Below are 20,672 nucleotides of genomic sequence, written 5' to 3'. Positions count from 1 at the left end.
ATGAGAACTGCACCCTACTCGCCCCGATGTCCTGTGTTTCAGCTGAAGACAGCTCTCTGAAAACACACCCAGAGCTTCGAGTGCATTCTGACCCAATACTCCCTCCCAGCGGGCTGTGTTTTACCCACACCTGAAAGAGTTTAATCCTCTATTAGTTAAAAAAAATCACTTGTGCTTCTCTCGTTATGGGTAGCACCATATGAATAATACACCACATTTGCTTGTATCTCCAGCCATGTTTCATAGTCATGCTATGTTTATTGCTAATGCATATATACATACTTGTTATCATTGTTATCATTCTGTCAAGTCTCCAGGCATGTTTCTAGTCATTCCTTTCATAGCTCTCACTTACATTTCTCTTTTGCTTTTATAAATGTCCCTAAAGAATTACTGACTACTGTGGGGAAGCCAAGGAGCCCCTTCCAGAAATCTTACCCCGTACAAAGCTGTTTACTCGCCCTGACCATACTCCCCTTCCTCGAAACTAAAAAGCAGCATAAAAAATTCCCCCCTTGAGTCACCCGGCACTCTGTTCGGAGCGCTCTGGAGCGGAGCGGAGCCGCCCCGGGGCGGCAGCGGCGGCGGCCCCGCCCCGGGCCGGCCTTTATAGAGCCCGCAGCGCGCTGCGTCCCGGCAGCCGCCGCAGCGCCGCCGCCCCGCTCCGCAGCCGGTAAGTGCCGTGTCCTTAAAAACCAGCTGGCAGCTGAAGGCACCAGCGCCGCGTCTAAACCGATCGGGATGAAACGATTGCTCTTAAAATTACATTGAAATTCGAAAAGAAAAAAAAGCTGCTGCGATGCAGTATCGCAGCTGCGGGAAAGGTCAGTTCTAGTTGCCACAGTATGCCAGAATTTTTAAAGGAATCAGCGGTACTGCTGTTTGTGGTGTGGAGGCTGGGCCTGGGAAACTAATTATAGTAGCAAAGAATAAATTACTTTCATTGCTGCTAAAAATAATTGTCATAATGTTTAAGGAAGTATATCTGCTAAAAATTCATCTGAATCTGAAAAGCATGCACAGCCAAGTACCTGGGGCATAATTTGCTTTCTTGCATGATGGACCTTACCAGCAAAGGTTGCATCTGCATTAGCATTTTCATTTGTATAGTGTCTATTTTCCAAATGAATCTAGTGATCTTCTCTACACCCTGTATTTTGGTTCACATCCCTGCGTGTGTGAACTTCACATGTGTTAGGAGTATTCAATAATGAGCTATAGAGTACTTGCACTCCATTTCTTCCAAATAAAGTAAAACTAGAAGGTGCAATCCACATATCAGCAGGCATTCAGTCTGCAGGACCAAACTGGAATTAGTCCAATATAGAAACCTGAAGCAGGTACAGTGTACAGCTCAGTTCTGTACATCCTCTTCTACTGCATTGCTTTTTTTTTTTTTTTTTTTAATCTTTTAAAAATCAAGTTTTACAGTTTTCTAAAAGTGAGAATGTTTTAAAAAAATACTCCCATGACTTACATTACAATTTAAAAAGAGAAAAAGACATATGGGACTTTATTATACCCCCATTGTTATTACAAGGTAATTGTTTCCCATTGGAAAGATTGTTATATGTGTTTGGCTACAGGATTCAGCAGCATATAAGAAATCAAGACAGAATATGTTATAAACCTCTAATACTGAAAATAAGTGAGGCAACATCACCAACAGACTTTCAAGAGTTGGCAGTGGTCAGAGGCACTCGCTCAGGTGGCCAGGTATACCTAAGTGCTGAGCAGCAACGATATGTAGCTGATAACTACAGAGGGACTGAAAAACGGAGCTTTCTCTTTCATACCCTGAAGCTGCATGCTCAGTGCTTTTGGTCAAGGTAGCAATGGTCAGTTAAATAGGCACAAACAGTTGGGCAGCAGCTAAATACATCTGCCAATTTCCAACTTTTAGTCCACACTGGAAAATGGAGTATGGATTTTTCCAATTTCTCTTTCCCTGCTTCAATTACACTCTTAAAAACAAATCTGGTTTTATTGCTGTCTGTACAAAAAAAGCTTCAGAATATAACCTCTAATTTAATATATGGAAATAATAACCAGATATCCTGCTGCAAGTAAAAGCTTAATTCTTCATCAGTTGGGTTGTAATTTATTCTGAAACCAACTGAAGACAACAGAAGCAAGAAAGCTGGCACTGCAGGCTACAGCATGACACTAAATTCCTCTTTTATTTTCAGAATTAAATAATACAGATAGAAGAAGAACAAAGGGAGAAGTTAACTAACAACATGAAGTTACTCATCCTCCTCACAGTAATCTTGAGTGCACTTGTCACGGGACTAGAGTCTGTAAGTTTTAAGTATATCAAAAGCTAATCTTATTTCATGGAGAAAGGCATACCCAGCCTGCAAAGCAGAGGGAAAACCTTGAGGGACAGAACAAGAATCCATTGTTGAATAAATTTTCTGGCTTTCATTCTATGGCACAAATGTGAAGCACCAAGGTCAGCAAAATGATAGGGGCAGTTGATGAATGTTGCATCTTTGCTGCACTGCTTGGTGGAGTGGGTGAAGTTTCCTTCCCTGTTTTAGGGACCATTAAGAGCTGCCTATGTTCCTACAGCATAAATAATTGTGATGTTGACCTGATGCAGTGGCACAGCTCAGTGGGGCTTTTCTGATCCTGGGGTTCTTCGGTGGTTTTTGTTTGCATGACATGGGATTAGTTTTCATTCCCCATTCTGCTTTGCTTAATTAGAGCTTCACTTCTCATTCATATCCAGATGCCGCAGAGCGGGTTCAGCAGGTAGCTACATGCAAAAAAGTAAACTGTTGAAGGTATGCAGTAGGGAACAGAGTAGGGAAAAGATTATCAAACCACATAAAAGGAACTGCCTCCTTAAAATCCTTTTTTTTTTCTTTTCCTGTAGATTTATAGCTGGAAATACTACAAGCTATATAAACGCAGATCAGAACACAAGGGTAAGCATCTGCCTGTTCGATTTGAACCTAAAAAGAACTTATTATCCTGTACTTATACAACAAAAGACCATTAATAATACTGAAACACCTAAAACTTAATTTTAAATTACATTTCACCTCTGCATTCAAATGTTTGCCTATAATTAGTGATGTCTTTGACTTACAGAATGCCCTTGCTTTAATGGAGGAACATGCATTACCTATTACCTCTTTAGTGGAATTGGTCGTTGCATCTGTCCAGATGGATACACTGGGATTCACTGTGAACTAGGTAGAGTATGTCTTCCTTAATGCTAACTAAATTGATTGGAAAGGTCTAAAAGATAGAGAATTAATATGAAATGGCAAGTGAAAGCATTAGCCAGAGATATGACTGGATAGCCTTTAGCAGTTTGTGCTAACAGACTAAATGATGAGAAGCAAGAAAATGGTGGTGCAAAATCAGGATCTCCAATTTCTTTGTCCCTGCCTCCTCATTAAGGTTGCTTACCTCAACCTTACTTTTAGTTTGGGGTGGAAAAAATGAACTAGTTTGTGGGTGGTCAGAAGCAGAAGAACTTATTAGACTGTGAAATTCACTTAAACTGTTAAAGAAATAACATGCATGCTTTAAAGTATAAGATACTTGATGCTCAAAATCCATTCAGAGCAAATTTAAAAACAGTATCTAGTCAGTCTGGATTTTGCATCTGTTTTTGAGTGTAATGCAAGAACTTTTTTCCTTATTAGAAGGATTTGTCCATGTCTGTCACAGAACAATTATAAACAAGAGCATGATGCTAATAAAATATTTATTTTCTCAGACACTGACAGCACATGCTATACTGAAAATGGGAAGGACTACAGAGGGATGGCAACAGAAGACAAATGTCTGCCATGGAACTTGCCCTCACTAGTCAGGAGGGGTCGTTACCATGCTTACTCAGAGAATGCTTTGCAGCTTGGGCTGGGCAAACACAGCTACTGCAGGTAAGAAAAGCATCACTCTTCTTGTGATAACTTTCATTATCACAGCCCCAGAGATGCTTCACTGAGAAACATGTTTTTAAAAAATAACATTACAGAGGTGAATTATTGAATAAAATATTTGGAATGTGAGTTTCCAAAGCATTCTTTTCCCTGGCATATCTTAAAATAAAATATTTTGATTTTTCCAGAACACTTGGAATTTTAAAATATTATGACTGGTTTTAAAACTGTCTTTATGAAAAGAACACTGTTTTTATCTTTTAGAAACCCAAATGGAAGGAGCAGACCTTGGTGTTACACCAAAAGGGGATCTGCCATTCAAGAAACACCTTGCAACATAGAGAAGTGTGGTAAGTAATACTAGTTTCAACACAATTGGGGTTTTGTTTGTTTTTTTCAATTTTATTTTCAATAGCACAAGTTTGGAGTTTATTTGTAAGAACATCTGAATGAAATTTTTCTTTTCACAGGGCCTACATGTGGTCAAAGGAGCATCAGTAAGAACTTCAAGATTGTTGGTGGAAAGCAGGCAGAGGTTGAGTCTCAGCCTTGGATAGCAGGCATCTTCCAGACCATAAGGGGCACGGAGCACTTCCTGTGTGGTGGCAGCCTCATTGACCCTTGCTGGGTGCTCACAGCAGCACACTGTTTCCACACTCCGTAAGTTTCCAATTCCATGGGCTTCTTAGTTGACACCTTCTTCAACTGATTTCTTGGTGTGATGCTCCCTGAGCAGCCCTTTGGAATGCACCACAATAACGATGTTCCTTTGATTGAACAAAACAAGAGCAGCAAAGAAACATTAAGCCTCTGGGAGCCCACATCTAGCAGAATGAACTAGCAAGATGTGGACAGTTGGGTGGGATGCAATCAAAACCATTCTGTGCATATTGGTGCCAGGATTTCATTTTTACCTCAGCCTTCCCCAAACTTAACTGTAGTGATGATGATGAGCTGTGTAACACATCTATGGCTGTTTTTTGTTGACTTTTCTATGGAAAGCTGATCCTTTTGGCATCCTGCAGGGGATTCTTAAGGCCAACGCCTTTGATTAGTAGCAACTAGTTAGGCATGTTTAAAAATGTCTGAATATCTATCTTAATCTCCTCAAATGGAAAATGAGGATGCTTTTCTTCAGAATATCGGATCAACTTTGAAAGCGGATTAAAGTTTACTTTTTTTCTTATCAGCATTAAAATAAATATGAAACAGAACTGGGACTGGATCTCAGTAGTTTGACCTTACTATCAGAAATCAGTAGTCTTCATCAATCTCTCTACTCTCACTCAGATCAAGAAGACAAATAAACAAATCTGTCTACAAAGTCTTCCTTGGAAAGTCCATACTGAATGTTACTGATGATAAAGAACAAGTATTCATGGTTGATGAAATCATCTCTCACCCTGACTTTACAGATGACACAGGTGGCAACGAGAATGATATTGGTAAGTGTTGTCTTAATATAAGCCTTTAAAACACTGGGATAGGGGAAGGCTGCATAATTGGGGCATACATCTAAGAGAAGTAGAACCAGACATGGGAAGAGGGGGAACAGGAGCAGTCTGAAAACTAGGCCTGTGCTGATAGTTTCTGCACTTGTATAAGTTTTGGTTGTGGTACATATCGGATGCATTACCTCGCAAGCAGTCTCTGGACCTGTGGTAGACATAGCTTTTCCATAAGCACTGGTGGCAGCATTGCATTTCTGTCATGTTATTATGTGTCTAAAGATCAGACTGTATGTATAGCAAAAGATGAAAAAATGCCTGCACAGTTGGTTTCACCATATAGCATGGGAATGCCATATCAGCTACCTCATTAGCTGAAGGTTATCCTGAATTAATTCAGACTTTTATGAAAGTCTGGGTTTCACAAGCCTATTCCTAAAGCAACCATGTCAGAGATGGGTTTTTGCAACTTGACCAGACTTCTCACTCTTGCACTTGACATTTAGAACTCTACCACGCCTTCCAGATTCCTGCTGCTGCTGAAGTAAAAAAAAATCCAAGAATATCTTTGTAAGCTGTTCAGGATAGTGGGTACTGCCCTCTACAGCCAGTCAGAAATTTGATCTTATAAAACATCTAAAGATAATCTTGCAGAAGACTCTTTTGCCTGAGCTATCAGCCCCTATCCTTTGAGGAAGCAAGTTTAAGTTGGAACATTTGTCAATTTTAGTGTCGGGAAACTAATGTTGTTGTTATTAAGTAACAACTCATTCCAAAAGCAATGAGGGGAGCCATGTGTAACCAGAACCAAATACAATTGCAGCTATTCCCATTAATTGTACCAAGTACTGCTATTGTCAGAACTTGAGGAGGAAAACTATATCTTTTTTGACTTGTTTTATAGCTTTGATAAGGATAAGGACAACTTCTGGACAGTGTGCAGTAGAATCCAAGTATGTCAGAACAGTCTGCTTGCCAGAGAGGAACCTCTACTTAAAGGAGAATACACACTGTGAAATAGCTGGCTATGGAAAACAAGATTTTTGTAAGTAAATGACTTCTCTTCCCAGAGTTGGTCTTCCACAGTGGTGGGAATGTGATGATTTTTACACTATGATCTGTGAAGTATTGAAAAGGGATTCCTTTCTATTGTATGTATTCCATGTGCATCTCTTGAAGATGACCTTTGCTATCATTTTCTCTAGTTGTCTCTAGCATTTCCTATCTGATGCTTCTCTCTTTCATCAACCATTCAAAGTAAGGCGAGATATAAACCCCAATTTCTATTGTTCCTGATGTGATGAGGAGCAGAAAAAAAATGAAAGCTGTATGGGAGGATTACCATCAAAATTATTTAACTCTTTCCCTCTAAAAACTAAACTTTATCTTTTGTATTTGGATCATTCATTTTTCTCTTTGAAACTAATTTATGAACAGTAAAAGCCAACCATAAGGTGGACGTAAGAACCTCAATGGAGAATTGGAATGGTTATGCTAATTTAAGTGCAGAAATTGTGTTATGGGGAGGTTTCTTGCTGCTTTTTGTTTTTTGGAGGGTGAAAATAATGATTTTTTTTTTCAGATGACATCTTCTATGCTCAGAAACTGATGTCAGCCACTGTGAGCTTAATATCACAGAGCAAATGCAAATATGAATACTATGACAATATCAGAGTTACTGACAACATGGTCTGTGCTGGGGATCCTACATGGCAGATTGATGCCTGCAAGGTAAAATTTGTTTGTTTTATTTTCTAAATAATTTCAAATGAATGTATACTACTATATGGATCAGTTGGCAGCATCTTGTAATTCTACTAGTCACAAGAGTCTCTAATGTAACTAGAAATTACTATGTCAAGTGGAGTTGACCTGTCATGTGGCCAAATATCAGGAATAAAGTTGGAACCCAGAGTTAGGTTTTACCCCCTTTGGAGGTGTAAGAAGTGCAGTGTCTTAGCTGCTGTTTTTCCTCAAGGCCTTATTTTCAACCTAGTCAAGCATTAGCTGATAGATGTCCATCAGAGCTATATAGCAACTGTTCTAATCTCAGCTTGCACATTAACTATAGCTTTGCAAGGGTAGATTACAGGGGACACTGAGCTCCTCCAGGTTCCTCAAAACTAGATTTATTTTCCGGCACCTTACTGGGCAGAGTGACCATAGGAGCCACTGAAGAGAACAAGCCTCCTCAAGTGTAAAAGTACCTTATGGACAGGGAGGCAGTTGATTCTGTGATGATGAAAGGGCACATTGGCCTTGACCTTGTATCACTAGTCTAATATCTGTGCTTTTGAACTTAGGATGGGGGATGGAGGGTTGTTTTCCAAGGTAACTATTCTCCTGGTACCTTGATGGGGGAACTAGAGACCTCCTCAGCTTTAGAGATCGTTCAAGTCACAGTAGATGCCAAACCTTCTGTTCCATCAAAACAATGTTCTCAAAGATGAAAGCTTTAGCTCATAGGTCCTCACTAGCTTGCTTAACGCTAGAAAAACAATCACAGCCTCCATCTGCAGAAAATGACCTAATATGTTCTCTTTCTGTTGTCAGGGAGATTCCGGTGGCCCCATGGTCTGTGAGCACAATGGCAGGATGATGGTTTATGGGATTGTCAGCTGGGGAGATGGCTGTGCAAAGGAAAACAAGCCTGGTGTTTACACCCGAGTTACTCAATACCTTAACTGGATTGACTCCAGCATGAATGGGTTAGCTGCCAAGAGTCGTTTTCTTCCTGAACCAAAGTGACCTATTTTTGACAGCTGGACTGAAATGAACAAAATTTTGCCTACACTGACACCAGGACAGTGAAGACCTGAATGTCATAAGAGGCTCTCATTTTGAATGCTTGTGTGGTCAGTCACTCACATCAGTGTTCCTGAGGCATGAGGCAGAGAGAGGGTTGATTATTATCTTACTACTCTGAATTACCTGGAAACCACTCAGTGGGAAGCTAAAATATTTAACATTTAAATGAGTATTCCCATGTATGATACTATGCATAGCAAGTTAGCTGTCTACTTCATTTATGACCCAGCATTTGCTCTGGAAATATTGATACAGTTTTGACTTACTTAACTCAAGTATTCATTTTATACATGACCTGAGTCTAAAATCTCCCCTCATTGTACTGAATAACACGAAGTCTTAAGTCCCAAAAACCTAGCCTGTTAAGGCCAGTACTGAGAGAGTGGTCAGACTTGGCATCAAAAAATTGGGGGAAAAAGAAGTAGTAGCTGAATCAACATTACAAACTCTTAATGTATTTAACTTAAGAATTGTGCTGCAAGAAGGCAAATTGGAAACTTGCTGGACTTCCAGATCACATGTGAAGGTGTCTGTGTCCCCTGGAAAGTCTGATTATGCAACCTTTACATCTACCTATACACTCTGGAGAATATTTAAGGACTTGGCATTTGTTGAATGCTGCAGGCATCAAAAGTCAGAAATGTCCATTCATTTAACTGATATTATATGGAAGCGATTTTTTTTTTTCCCTCCAAGACTTATTCTGGGTTTATTTTTAAACTTGTCTTTGTTTTGTAGATTTGGATTATTTGTATGAGGGCTGGAACCTCAAGCTTTATTTAAATTATTTTTACTGTGTTTAACTTATTGTTTGTATTATGGATGTTAACTATCATTAAAAAAGCCTTCTTCTTATGTGTGTTTCTCCTCTTTGGAAAATAGAAGATTGACTCAAAAGAGAATTGTCATTATTAAGTTCTAATCTGACTGTAATCTTCCTTAGTAAAACAGGAATATTAGTGAAGGATTTGATGTGCATAAGCTGAAGTTTCTTTTTCCAAAAAGCACATGGGTGTCTGTGAAAAGGCTACTACAGCTGTAGCTTCATGTAGTCTGGGTTCATGAACCTTGCACACTGATGATGGAAAGAAAGGAAAAAGAACCTTGATGAAGTCTGGTCCTTGAGACTCAAGACTGAACTAGGTAACAACTCCACTCTTTGTAGTGCTGTTATTGTTGTCATGTGCCCTTAGACTTCAGTCCCCTCTCTATTAAAGGGGTGGGACAATACTTCCCTTTTCCCACAGATCTGCCTGGCTCTGAGCTGTCAGGAGTGAGAGTTGACAACTGTGTGACTGTGCTGTGACTAATGCCCTGACAGCCCAGTGGTGTACAGGGACACCAAGCACTACTGAAACATGAAATGATTACTGACAATGCTGGGTTGCAAACTGCCAGGCAATACAATTTCTGTTTGGGATCTGCAAATAAATTTATTAGTGGAGTTTTCCACTGTGTGTGGTAAAGCTATTTGGGGTAAGTTTGTGGAGTCCCAGTTCAAGTTTGTGCAGGGAGCTGGTTACAATTGCATTGTTTCTGGAGTTAGAGAATCTCATGTGAGAGATGGGAGACTAGAGACTGTGAGAAGAAAAATACCTCTTCACTGCTTCTTTTGTAGACAGCAACTACCAGGACTGCTTCACTAGTGCTGGCAGAGAATGCTTCATGCCCAAAGTAAGCAATGGTAATACAGTTTTAGACAAAAATATTCTAGGTTTTAAGCACGTCTTTTGGTATGCTACAACTTTCTTACTTTACTATTCCCCTTTAATACTTATCAAAATACTTAAATCAGTGACTCTTCAACAGGTGGAGAATATAAATACCTTCATGGCCATTGCATACGATTTTCATTGCAATGGACAACACATTTATCATCAATTTCTCTAAGCTTTTTCTATGTAGAGATATAATTTAAATTTCAAGTTATTTCCATCATTATGAATATAAGTAAGAATTAAAAAGGAGTGAAAAATAAAACTTGCATTTAGGTGTCCTTCAGTCTGAAGTCTAGGGAATTCTAAGTAAAGTATAAATAAAGACAGGATCTTGAAAGTAGAGAGCATTTAGATGTTGTTTGGGTGTGCATCTTATTTGTTTAGTTTATATTGGAGAAGTTATTCCAACAGAAATTTTTAGACAAACATACACTTTACATACATCTCTGCTCTGGCTGCTATACCATTTTATAGTCTCCTTCAATGTTCTTTGCATAATTTTGGCCCCACAGCTACAGTATCAGCTGCCTGGCTAGTAATCAGAGCCTGGAAAAATGAAGGGCAAAGATGAGAGCACAGTTTAGCAAAACTTCCTGCAACAGAACCCACAGGAAATATTCTCTTTCCATGTTGCAGAGAGTGAGCAGGTGTTAATCCAGGTTGAGGTGCTGGTGAAGATGGAAACGGCCCAGAGAACTGTGCATAGAGGCTGGTAAACACCCCTGCAGAATGACAAGAACATGACCAGTGAGAGAATGGTTTTGGAAGATATTGGGTATCTGCTGGGTAGAAACATACATGCAAGACAAAATGTGATATCATAAAGCTACTCTTAGTTAATATGGTTCATTGACTTCAGGTATTTGCTGGCTCTAGAGAGGAACAGAATAGGAGTCCAACAAGCATTTAGAAACAGCCCAGAGATGGGCAGCAGCCCAAGTGAAGAGATCATACTCTCGGAAGCCTTAGAAGCATGACTAACATGAGCTCAAGTTCCTACTTATCTTCAATCCTCCCACAGAAGAAAGACATCAAATAAAGAGGAAAAAGCAGTATCCGATGTGTCCAGAGCACAGAGGAAGCTTGTTTAACCTGTCAGCTCTTAGAAGGAAGTGATGCATCCTGAATGAACAGACCACTTGACCTTATATAGCTGAAGCTTTCTTCATGGAAGTGAAACTAAAATGTGACTCAAAGCACTTAAAAATAAAATCTGTTAAAAAAAAAAAAAAACTAAGGGATGAGGAAATGTAACACATGATCACCTATTTGTTGTACCACTTACATGTGGAATTGCATGAGAGTATTTTACTTGTGCATATTGAAACCTGAACTAAAAACCCAACAAGACTATTTAGTCACTAAGCCTTTGGCTCACTTCTGACACCTAACCACAGCTCTTGTTTTAGGCCTCATGAGTACAGAATTTATCCATTAAAAGCTAATCAAATCTTTCTGCATCCATCAGTCTTGTAATTTCAGGTTTCAGATATTTCCATCTTAAGCTGAAGTTAAAAAAGTGACATATTTGAAACACTATATATTCATTGAAGAAAAAAATCTGGGTTCAAACGTGGTCTGGCATAACCCTTCCAAATCCATCACATCTCATGCAATATACAAGTGGACAATCTGAACAGAATTTGGGTTGAGCTGTTTGACCTTTTGGCAAGTGAATGAAATGGAACTATGAGAAGTGGAAACACATGCATTTGGAGGAACAAGGACTATGTACTTAATGAACAGCAAAAGGAGATGCAGACCCACATGAGCAGTATGCTCAGTTCCTGTGTGCAGTTCCATAGCTGCAGCCAACAAGTTGACTCATTCGGATTTAGGCAGCATCTGCCTGGTAGGATACACCAATGATCTTTGAAGCTGGAAAGGGCTGTGAGAATACCAGCATCCAAACAGAATCCAGAGTGAATGCAGCAATCCAGAGTCATTGAAAATGAACCAGACAGCAAAGACAAACAGGAATAACCAAATTCACAGAAGCAGACGAGTGATGACTGGTATTAAAACAGATCCAGAAAGCATTGCAGACCACAGGCTGGATTTAAGTCAACAGTGTTGAGTATAAAACTGTAAACAAACTGACAGGTACTTCAGAGCACAGTTTGTAAACATCAGGACAAGGCAAACAGTCCGCTGTGTTTTGTTTTGAGTGTCATTCTTCTTGATGAGAAGACAACAGTAATCAGTGGTCAAGAACATGACAAGCAGAAAAGACTGAAAACACTCCAGAGAAGCAAAATCTACAAGGGACATTTTCTTCAAAAGAGAAAAGGCTGAAGCAGAGAAGGGAATAAACTGTTCTCTGCATCTTCTGGAGATGGAGTGATAAACAATAATCTTGTTTGCAGGAAGGGAAACTGAACTGAAATATTATGAAATTACTGGTAAGAGTAGTGAAGCATGAAATAAATGGAACTGAGTGGTGTTGAGCCTCATTCACTGGAATTTTTCAAGAAAAATTTAAACAGAAATAAAATAGCTGGTTTGGATTCTTGCAATGCAACTGAAAGGTATTTTGAGAAATCATTTAACCTCAGGTTCCCTGCTGTTATTATGAAATCAAAGAACATGCTCAGTGACTGAGATGACTACATGAAAATACAGACATTGCAGGGAGATTTAGAAATCATATTACACAATTTACCCATCTTTTTTAAAAGTGGCTTTAAGAAATGGGTCCTATGAAAGAAAAAAGTCTGAATTTCTGAATTAATAACTGGACTAATAACTATAAAGAGTTTTGAGCAAACCTTTCAGTGAATCTTAACAAAATAATATTCTAGAAAGGACTAGAATCAAATTGTTTCCATGTCCCACTGGACAAAATAATGTCAATGAATAACATGTGCAACTGGCAAGAGAGTAAAATTATTATCCCCCATTGGATAGTGGAAATGTTATTTTTTCTACTGAGTAACTGAAAAGTGGTTTGTATGTAATGCTATGACTTGGCATCATGCACATGAATTACCTCAGTGTGCTTTGAGCTAGAGGCCTCTGGGTGTGTGACAAAATCTCCCAAAGCTCAGTATTATTGTAAGAAGCAATCATAGAAGAAGATGAAAATTACAGGCAACCACGAGACTTTGCTAGTCACAGACTTATGCATTTTGGGACTTGGTGCCTGTTTGGTGACAGTATAATTCCAGAAAACCAGATGGACACATTTACACATCCACAGGCAGTTTCACATTTATTAGAAATGAACCAAAGTATCTCTGCCAGTCACAGCTGGGATGTTCCAAGTGCAGTAAATTCGTAACATCAACAGCAGTAGTTAAGAGTTACTTACCACAAATTCTTCCCTAAATTTTCTTGCCTTGTGGCACAAACCTTCAGCCTAAGTTAAAACAAAGCATGCCCAAGTGACATGAACCAGAACATCACTACAGCTGTTGAAATTGCAGCTGTTCCGTGAAGATCACAGCATGTACTTGGCATTACTACAGCATGTTAGCACCCATGTCAAAAGAATTTTCACTAATGTTCCAACTCCTTCATCTTCACATGCACCTGCAAAGTCTGACACATTGCAAATTTGTGTGATTGGATAATATTTTTATTTTTAAACATGCTTACATACTTACGTGCTATGTTAACAGCAGCCCCAGCCACATGAAGGACTGCCTTAAACAGTCAAATTTTGCTCTAGACCTTGCTAGACCATACCTGAGCCAACACTGCAGGACAGCAAAGGGGTTTAAGTAGCTGCCATTCAAAACTGAATTGACTTATCTCAGAAATTATTTCCCTTAGACATCTTGCATTTGGGAACAGTGTATTTGATTAAAGACATCACATTTTATGTATCCTCTTAAAGAACAAGCAATTGCTAATTTAGTTCAAATTAGACAGATACAGATAAATTAGAAATATTTTTCCAGAACAACCCAGTTCCATCTAAAATAACTGCAATTAGGTTTATCTTACATATTAAATCTTTTGGTCTCTAAGAATGCTCTGTCTTACATTATCTGTATCCTCTACAATGGGCTTGTTCTAATACACACAGCATCAAGAGATCTTTTTATTACCTGGAGAGACAAATCAGATTATTTTACATTCTGTAGCTGAAACCAGGCTACAGAAATGTTTTCTGATGGTCACCTTGGCTCAGCCTTAAAATTAAATTAAAGGGATTTTAAAACATTCACAGGGAAAATTATACCAGCCACAAGCTTTACTCTTAAAAGTTTGGAACAGTTTTTATTTTAACAGTCCTATTCTAGACATAAAATACACATACGTCCTCCTCAAGCATGAAAACAATCATATGGCCAGGAAAAATACTGACTGTTCAGAGGCAACAGAGCTGTCAAACATATAAGATGATAAGTGGTGGAAGAAGATAAAGAAACAGTGGATTTCAGCCTCCCAAGTTTATGAGTGCTTTCAACTGCAAAGCTTAAAAACAAAGTTTGTCGCCTGACTGTGATCTATGTCAGCAGTTTTTTATATCAACAAACCTGCAATAATAATAAAAAGATGCATTATTAATACATTGAAAATACCAGGAGACAGCAATGTTTAAAGAACTCTCTGGAACCAGATACAGAATCCCAATGAAAATACTCCAGACTCCAGGGCCAGACTATACAGACCCATGCTGGCACTTGCACTGACAGACTTTGTGTCAGTAGAAATAAAGAGACAAGTATGCAGGTACAAGAAATATTATAGTTTTCATTACATTGGTTTAAATAAGTTAATTATCTTTGCCTGATGGGACAATTTCACAGCTACAAAGACTGCGGTAACAAGGTTCAAATTTCACAACTACCAGAGATTTTCTGCTATGCTTTTTCCTACTAAACATTCATGTCAAGGGCTGAAGTTTTTATATATATGTAATGTATTTTACTGACTTAATCCCAAGGAATCCCACAGATCTCCAGCATCTGAGCTCCTTCATTAAACCTGAATGAGAAAATAGCTATATCTGCTGGTATATTCTAATTTCTATAGGGACAATCAAGATTAGATGCTATTTAATTATTGGGTTTTCTTGGTCTGGTATCTGTTAAACTTGCCTGGACACTACCATTAACATTACAGTCCCCCATGGCAAAGAGCATTTCTGTAGGAGCTTTCTCTCACAGAAGGTTACCAGTAACCCAACCATGTTACAGGTATCACAGCACAGTAGCCAATGGCTAATTTTTATTAATAACAAACCCACTGCCAAACAGATCTTTTAGTGTTGTATTTTTAGTAACAGAATCTTGGTATGGAAACAAAGATACGTCAAGACAGGGTTTATACATTAAGCTTTACAGAAAAGAAATGTAAAAGTCTTCAGCTCAAAGATACAGGTAATCAGATCATTTTGGAGCCTTGTGAGCTATTAGAAAAATAATGTTTTAAAGGGAGAATGTAAATACAGCTCTGACAAGCACACCTTTAATACTGAATGATCTACAAGATTACTGAATTCTTATCTCCAGATTTAGTACTAAGTGTTTGGGCCAGCCTCATCTCTCGTTTTACATGAAATAATCTCACACCCATAAAGCTCACAGCAGACAAGGTGGTTTCCCTGATTTAAATCCTATTCTTCTCTATTAAAAGTTTTATGAATATCTGCAGAAAAATTAAGTATGTCTTTTATTGATTGGTCTAGAAAGACCCCAACTTTGATGGCTGCCGCACTTGCTGCTGTTCAAATCCATGAGTAAGTTAGGTGCCTACGGCGGGCAGTGAGGAGCATCTCATCCCTGTCCCGGCAGCCAAGGTACAGACCTGCCGCTAGATGGGGGAGCAGCCTCGCAAAAGGAGACACTGTCGCCAGCAGCCAATGCGCAGGCCATTCATTGAGCACGTAAATCACAGCGAAGTGGTTTTATTTATAGAATAACCTTTGCCCCCCTTCCACCCCAGTGCTTATAAAAAGGTAAGCCTAGCACAAACAGTAGTTACTCAGCAATTTAAGTGTATAACTTGTCACTTCTAACTATGATCCTGCAGACAAGTCTGTGACTCCTCACTGACATTTATAATCCTGAATTTTCCTATCTATCTAGACTTCAGGTAATGCTAGCTAGCACCCTCTACAGCAGCAGAACGGCCAGAACGCTGTCCTTACGAGAAACCCTTGGCACAACAAAGACAATTTCTTCGTGAACAAAACATAAAAGAACAAACAAACAAAACCCCCCTAAACCAAAAAGCCCCGACAACCAAAACGAAAACCAAACAAAACCAAATAAAAGCAAGTTATTTAATGTCACGTTCACAGGAAGTCGTGGAAGGCATGGAAACAGCGGGAAAAGTGTTTAAGGAGAACCTGCAAAAGCATACTACACCACATAACCACTTTCCTCCAACAAAGCACAAGCTCGACTGAAATAGCACAGCCAGAGCTGATCTGGCACACAAAGCACAAGCAAAAGCGGCAATACTAAATCTTACCTAAGAAGAGTAGCAGTTATAATTGTGTTGAGTGGGAACGCTGACAGTGATCCTCCCTGAGCCGCTCTAAAGCTCTGGATCATTAAAACGTGCCCGCCAACTGCTGCCGCTTGCGAGCATCTGCTGAGAGCATCTCCCGCCGCCTCCGCGCTGCCGGCTCCGCTGGGGGCGCCCGCGCCTCGCGGCGGCGGGGCCGGCACGGCGGGATGGGCACGGAGGGGATGGGCACGGCGGGATGGGCACGGCGGGATGGGCACGGCGGGGATGGGCACGGAGGGGATGGGCACGGCGGGATGGGCACGGCGGGATGGGCACGGAGGGGATGGGCACGGCGGGACGGGCACGGCGGGGATGGGCACGGCGGGACGGGCACGGCGGGACGGGCACGGCGGGACGGGCACGGAGGGGATGGGCACGGCGGGATGGGCACGGCGGGGATGGGCACGGCGGGATGGGCACGGCGGGACGGGCACGGCGGGATGGACACGGCGGGATGGACACGGCGGGATGGGCACGGCGGGGATGGGCACGGCGGGATGGGCACGGCGGGATGGGCACGGAGGGGATGGGGACGGCGGGGCCGGGACGGTGGGATGGGCACGGCGGGATGGGCACGGCGGGGCCGGGACGGTGGGATGGGCACGGAGGGGATGGGCACGGCGGGGCCGGGACGGTGGGATGGGCACGGCGGCTGCAGGAAGCCCCCAGCCAGCGGGGCGTGCAAAGACAGAGCCGGGCGGCCCAGACTGCGGCAGCCGTGCGTGCTGTCATACAAACGCCGTGGAGAGGGGATGGTGCCTTCCCCAAGGGACATCCCGGGCTACCGCGGTGGTGCGAGGCTGTAACCCTTCTTATGAAAGTAGTAATTCCCATACTTTTATAAGAATATTAACTATAGGCCGTGTGGCCACGTCTAAGTAGGAACCAACTCGCTGCTCTGGCCTGAGAGATGCTGACCCTTCTCCAGACCACTTCTGTCACTCGCTACACACAAACAGAGACAAGTATTTTCCTGTCCCCCAGTTAGAACAACACAGTGCAAGTTGTTTTGAACTGGTTTAATCTCTTGGATTTTGGACGTTTGAAATTTTAACTTCAAGACAACACCCACAAAGTTTCTACTCAGTCCTTAACTGCTTTCTTAAGGTAGTGCAAACACACTCAGATAATAGGCAAAAGTTTGTTCACAATTTACTTTCCATGATTCTTCACATCTGACACATTCAGGCGGGGAAGCGATGTATGGTAAAGTGATTTCTGAAAACACGCTGCCACCGGAAGGTGCATCAACATTTTCAGCACCCAACTGATCTTACATTGACCAATTATTGTGATCTATTCAGGCATTGGTGCACAGCTAAAATGATAAATCTTATCAATTTGTTCAAGAAGTTGTTCTGTTCTGAAATTAAGAATAGCATTACAATATTAAAAAGGTGTAACACAAAGATTAACAGAGCATCCAGCCAGAGAGCACTTGAATGTGTTCAATAAATAAGTCTGTACCCCCCTCTGCTACAGTTGTCTGATTTGTGTTATCACTTGTTACCAAATCTTAGGAAGCCCATGACCCAGACACTATCATTCTGAACCTTGGAAACAAGAAACTGTTAAAGCATCCATGACTGGAAAATTTTAAGATTAAGAAACTTTTTCAGGCTCTGAATTATCAAATTAATATATTTTTAAGAAATATAAGATATATGGCAAATACTAAGAATCCTAATTCATCCTTCTATTAAAGATAATGTCAAAGATTATTTTCTTCTTTACACATGAACAGAACTCAGTATTGCTTACAGAAGCAAATTAACAAAAGCAAACACTTATTTAATCTCATTCTGCAGATGGCAAACAAACATGACATCAGTCAGAATGCTGAGATATTCTGCATTTCTCACAAATTACTCACCCTCATTAGAAACAGGTTTTGTAACATTTAAATAGGTTTGTTACTTACTCTGTTAGACTATTACAAGAGCACAGCACATAAAAATTACCCACTTTTAAGGTAACTATTGATCATCTTTATGCATCACTTAAGTTCTAAAATGATGCCAAACCCTCCATTCTTTTTAGATCTATTTCTGCTACAGATATATGATGTACTGTGTTTTGACAGCAAATGTGACCAAGCTGTGGCAACCGGTATTGATTCAGAAGTTAAAGGAAGAGGCAAATAATTGTCTTAATCTTCAGTGATTTAAAAAAATATTTCTAGAATTTATATCTTTTGCAAAAAATGGTGATTTAAATGCCAAGGATAAGTAAATAGCTTTGCTGCTTTTTTTTTTTTTTTAATTAAGGATAAATTCTGCCTGAGAATGTGAAGATAATTCAGCACAGAAGTCTTTCTAGAGCATTCAGTTATGAATTAAATGAATGCTATCCATCAAGTAATAAGTTTCCTCAACAAGATTCATGTGACCTATTAACATATGCTACATAAATTCAAGATTGCATTACACAGGAAAGATCTCTCTCATGCAAAAATGGGAATTAAGTCACCATCATTCCCAGGCCCTGCTGAAGAAGGGAGTCTAATGAAGCAGCTCCTACTGTTACTGCTCGGGCTGCACTCTGTGTGGCAGCCTCCCAGCACCTGCAGGAAGGTTATTAAAGCCACAGCAATGGCAGATACTTAACTTGTGTCACTGGGATGAACGGTCCAGAGAACTGATATCTTCTGGCACATGTGTGAACACAGAATTGTGCACCTTAGTGCAAACACTCTGATTGGCTTGCATAAGTTAATTCTTCTACTAGGGTCATTCATCATGGACAGCTCCTGATTTTTTAATTCTCTGACACCAAAGGTTATTGGGCCTTTCAAAGCACGAACACAGCCAATAACTTCTTCAGATCTTTTGGAGCATGGTGCTGATACATCACTCTTCAGCTATCAAACATTCAGTTCTCAAATCTCAACATCAGATGTTCAGTCTAAGAGTAGTTACAGACACTTCAAGAGCCTGGGGTGCATTTCCTGCACTCTTTGGAGGGTACTCCTGGTCTCTTCACCAGAAAACCTACTCTAACTTGTGTGCTCCCTTTCCTTCTGTGCTTGTCCGTCTCTAAAAATAGATTTTAATAGTTGCAACATTTCTCCATTCACTGGGTACATCCACCTTACATAAGGAGGCATATCATGCAAATATATATAGTACAGATTTTCTTACTATAATCACAGAATCACAGAGTATTCTGAGTTGTAAGGGACCTACAAGGATCATCAAAGTCCAACTCCTGGCCCTGCACAGGACAGCATCAACAACCACACCACGTGCCTGACAGTGTTGTCTAAGCACTTCTTCAACTTTGGCAGGTTTGGTGCTCTGACCAGTGCCCTGGGGAGTGGTTCCAGTGCCCAACCACCCGCTGGGTGAAGAACCCTAATACCCAACCCAAATCTCCCCTGACACAATTTCATGCTTCTGCCTTGGGTCTCATCACTGGCAGCCAGAGAGAAGATACCACTGCCTGTCCTTCTGCTTCCTCTTGCAAGAAAGCTACAAAATTCCAAAGGAAGTGCTGAATTCCACTAGAAGAAAAGGTGCTACCCAGGATGAATAGAGGATCTTTTAAAAAACTGGTTATTTACTGTGTTTTCTTTTTATCACAGCCCACCCCAGCCCTCCTCTCCCCCCACCCCCTCAATAGCTTATTATAATTCTTTCTCAAGTAATCATAAAATTGTAACAATTACATTATTTCTTCTGTTGAAAATGTACATTGAAAAAACCCATCATTCTTGTTGGAAAAGAAACAATTCAGGGGGTTTTGTTTGTATAAATGAAGACTCAAAACATTAACAAATCTAATATTAATTAGAGTAAAACCAGCCTAAAAACGATTATTCACTTTGTCCCTGGTCTTAAATCTGAATTTCCAGTTCTTTATTGTCTCTTTAAAATTATCTCTGTGGTCAGTAAGGAATTTTGTGAGCTCTTGTAATCACACATAATGGATGTTACTGCAACCAGTTAGAGGACACATAAGTGAAGTTAAACTGAGGATAAGCAAACAGCCCTCAAGGAGTTAGACAAGTGTCTATTGCTTATTTAGCAACCAGTTCAAACGTGTCCATATGCCAGTGTTTGGTCTGGCACAAAGTTCAAGAAGTAAAGAAATTAAATGGGAACACTGTCACCTCCCAGACCTGACGTACTGACATCCCTTGTAAAATAACTGGACAGACAATGTAAGAAAAAGGAGGGGGATTCAGGGGCAGCAATTAGGATAGAACTACACTTCGCCATAAACCTTTCAAGAATGGGTGGAAACTTTGCTCTGCCAAGGAGTTATAAAACAATTGTAAGCTCTAAACATCTTATTTTGCGAGATGTGATGGGCAAACCTGGAATTCTGAC

General features: G+C 40.3%; 2 protein-coding genes across 5 annotated transcripts in view; one reads left to right on the top strand and one right to left on the bottom strand.

Moving 5' to 3' along the window:
• The first annotated feature begins 624 nt into the window (after window positions 1-624).
• On the top strand, window positions 625-9,097 carry PLAU (plasminogen activator, urokinase). The gene is made up of 11 exons (XM_038141144.1): window positions 625-673; window positions 2,190-2,300; window positions 2,882-2,933; window positions 3,100-3,204; window positions 3,737-3,902; window positions 4,167-4,252; window positions 4,373-4,562; window positions 5,193-5,347; window positions 6,255-6,395; window positions 6,933-7,081; window positions 7,904-9,097. Exons 2-11 carry the CDS (start codon window positions 2,241-2,243, stop codon window positions 8,096-8,098), a joined length of 1,299 nt encoding a protein of 432 aa, XP_037997072.1. The 5' UTR covers window positions 625-673; window positions 2,190-2,240; the 3' UTR covers window positions 8,099-9,097.
• Window positions 4,533-20,672, bottom strand: part of LOC119702688 (basic salivary proline-rich protein 2-like) — a 50,549-nt gene continuing 34,409 nt past the window's right edge. The window contains exons 1-3 of one of the 4 annotated variants that reach the window (XR_005257418.1): window positions 16,303-16,435; window positions 10,486-10,598; window positions 4,533-4,669 (exon numbers count right to left, since the gene is read on the bottom strand). The gene's annotated coding sequence lies outside the window, so the exon portion shown is untranslated. Of the gene's footprint in view, window positions 4,670-10,485; window positions 10,599-16,302; window positions 16,436-20,672 lie in introns of those variants that run through there. The other 3 variants (XR_005257417.1, XM_038141149.1, XM_038141150.1) reach the window with 3 other exon arrangements.

The sequence above is a fragment of the Motacilla alba genome, chromosome 6, assembly GCF_015832195.1.
Source record: "Motacilla alba alba isolate MOTALB_02 chromosome 6, Motacilla_alba_V1.0_pri, whole genome shotgun sequence".
Classification (NCBI taxonomy): domain Eukaryota; kingdom Metazoa; phylum Chordata; class Aves; order Passeriformes; family Motacillidae; genus Motacilla; species Motacilla alba.
This window is presented reverse-complemented; position numbering and strand designations above follow the sequence as displayed.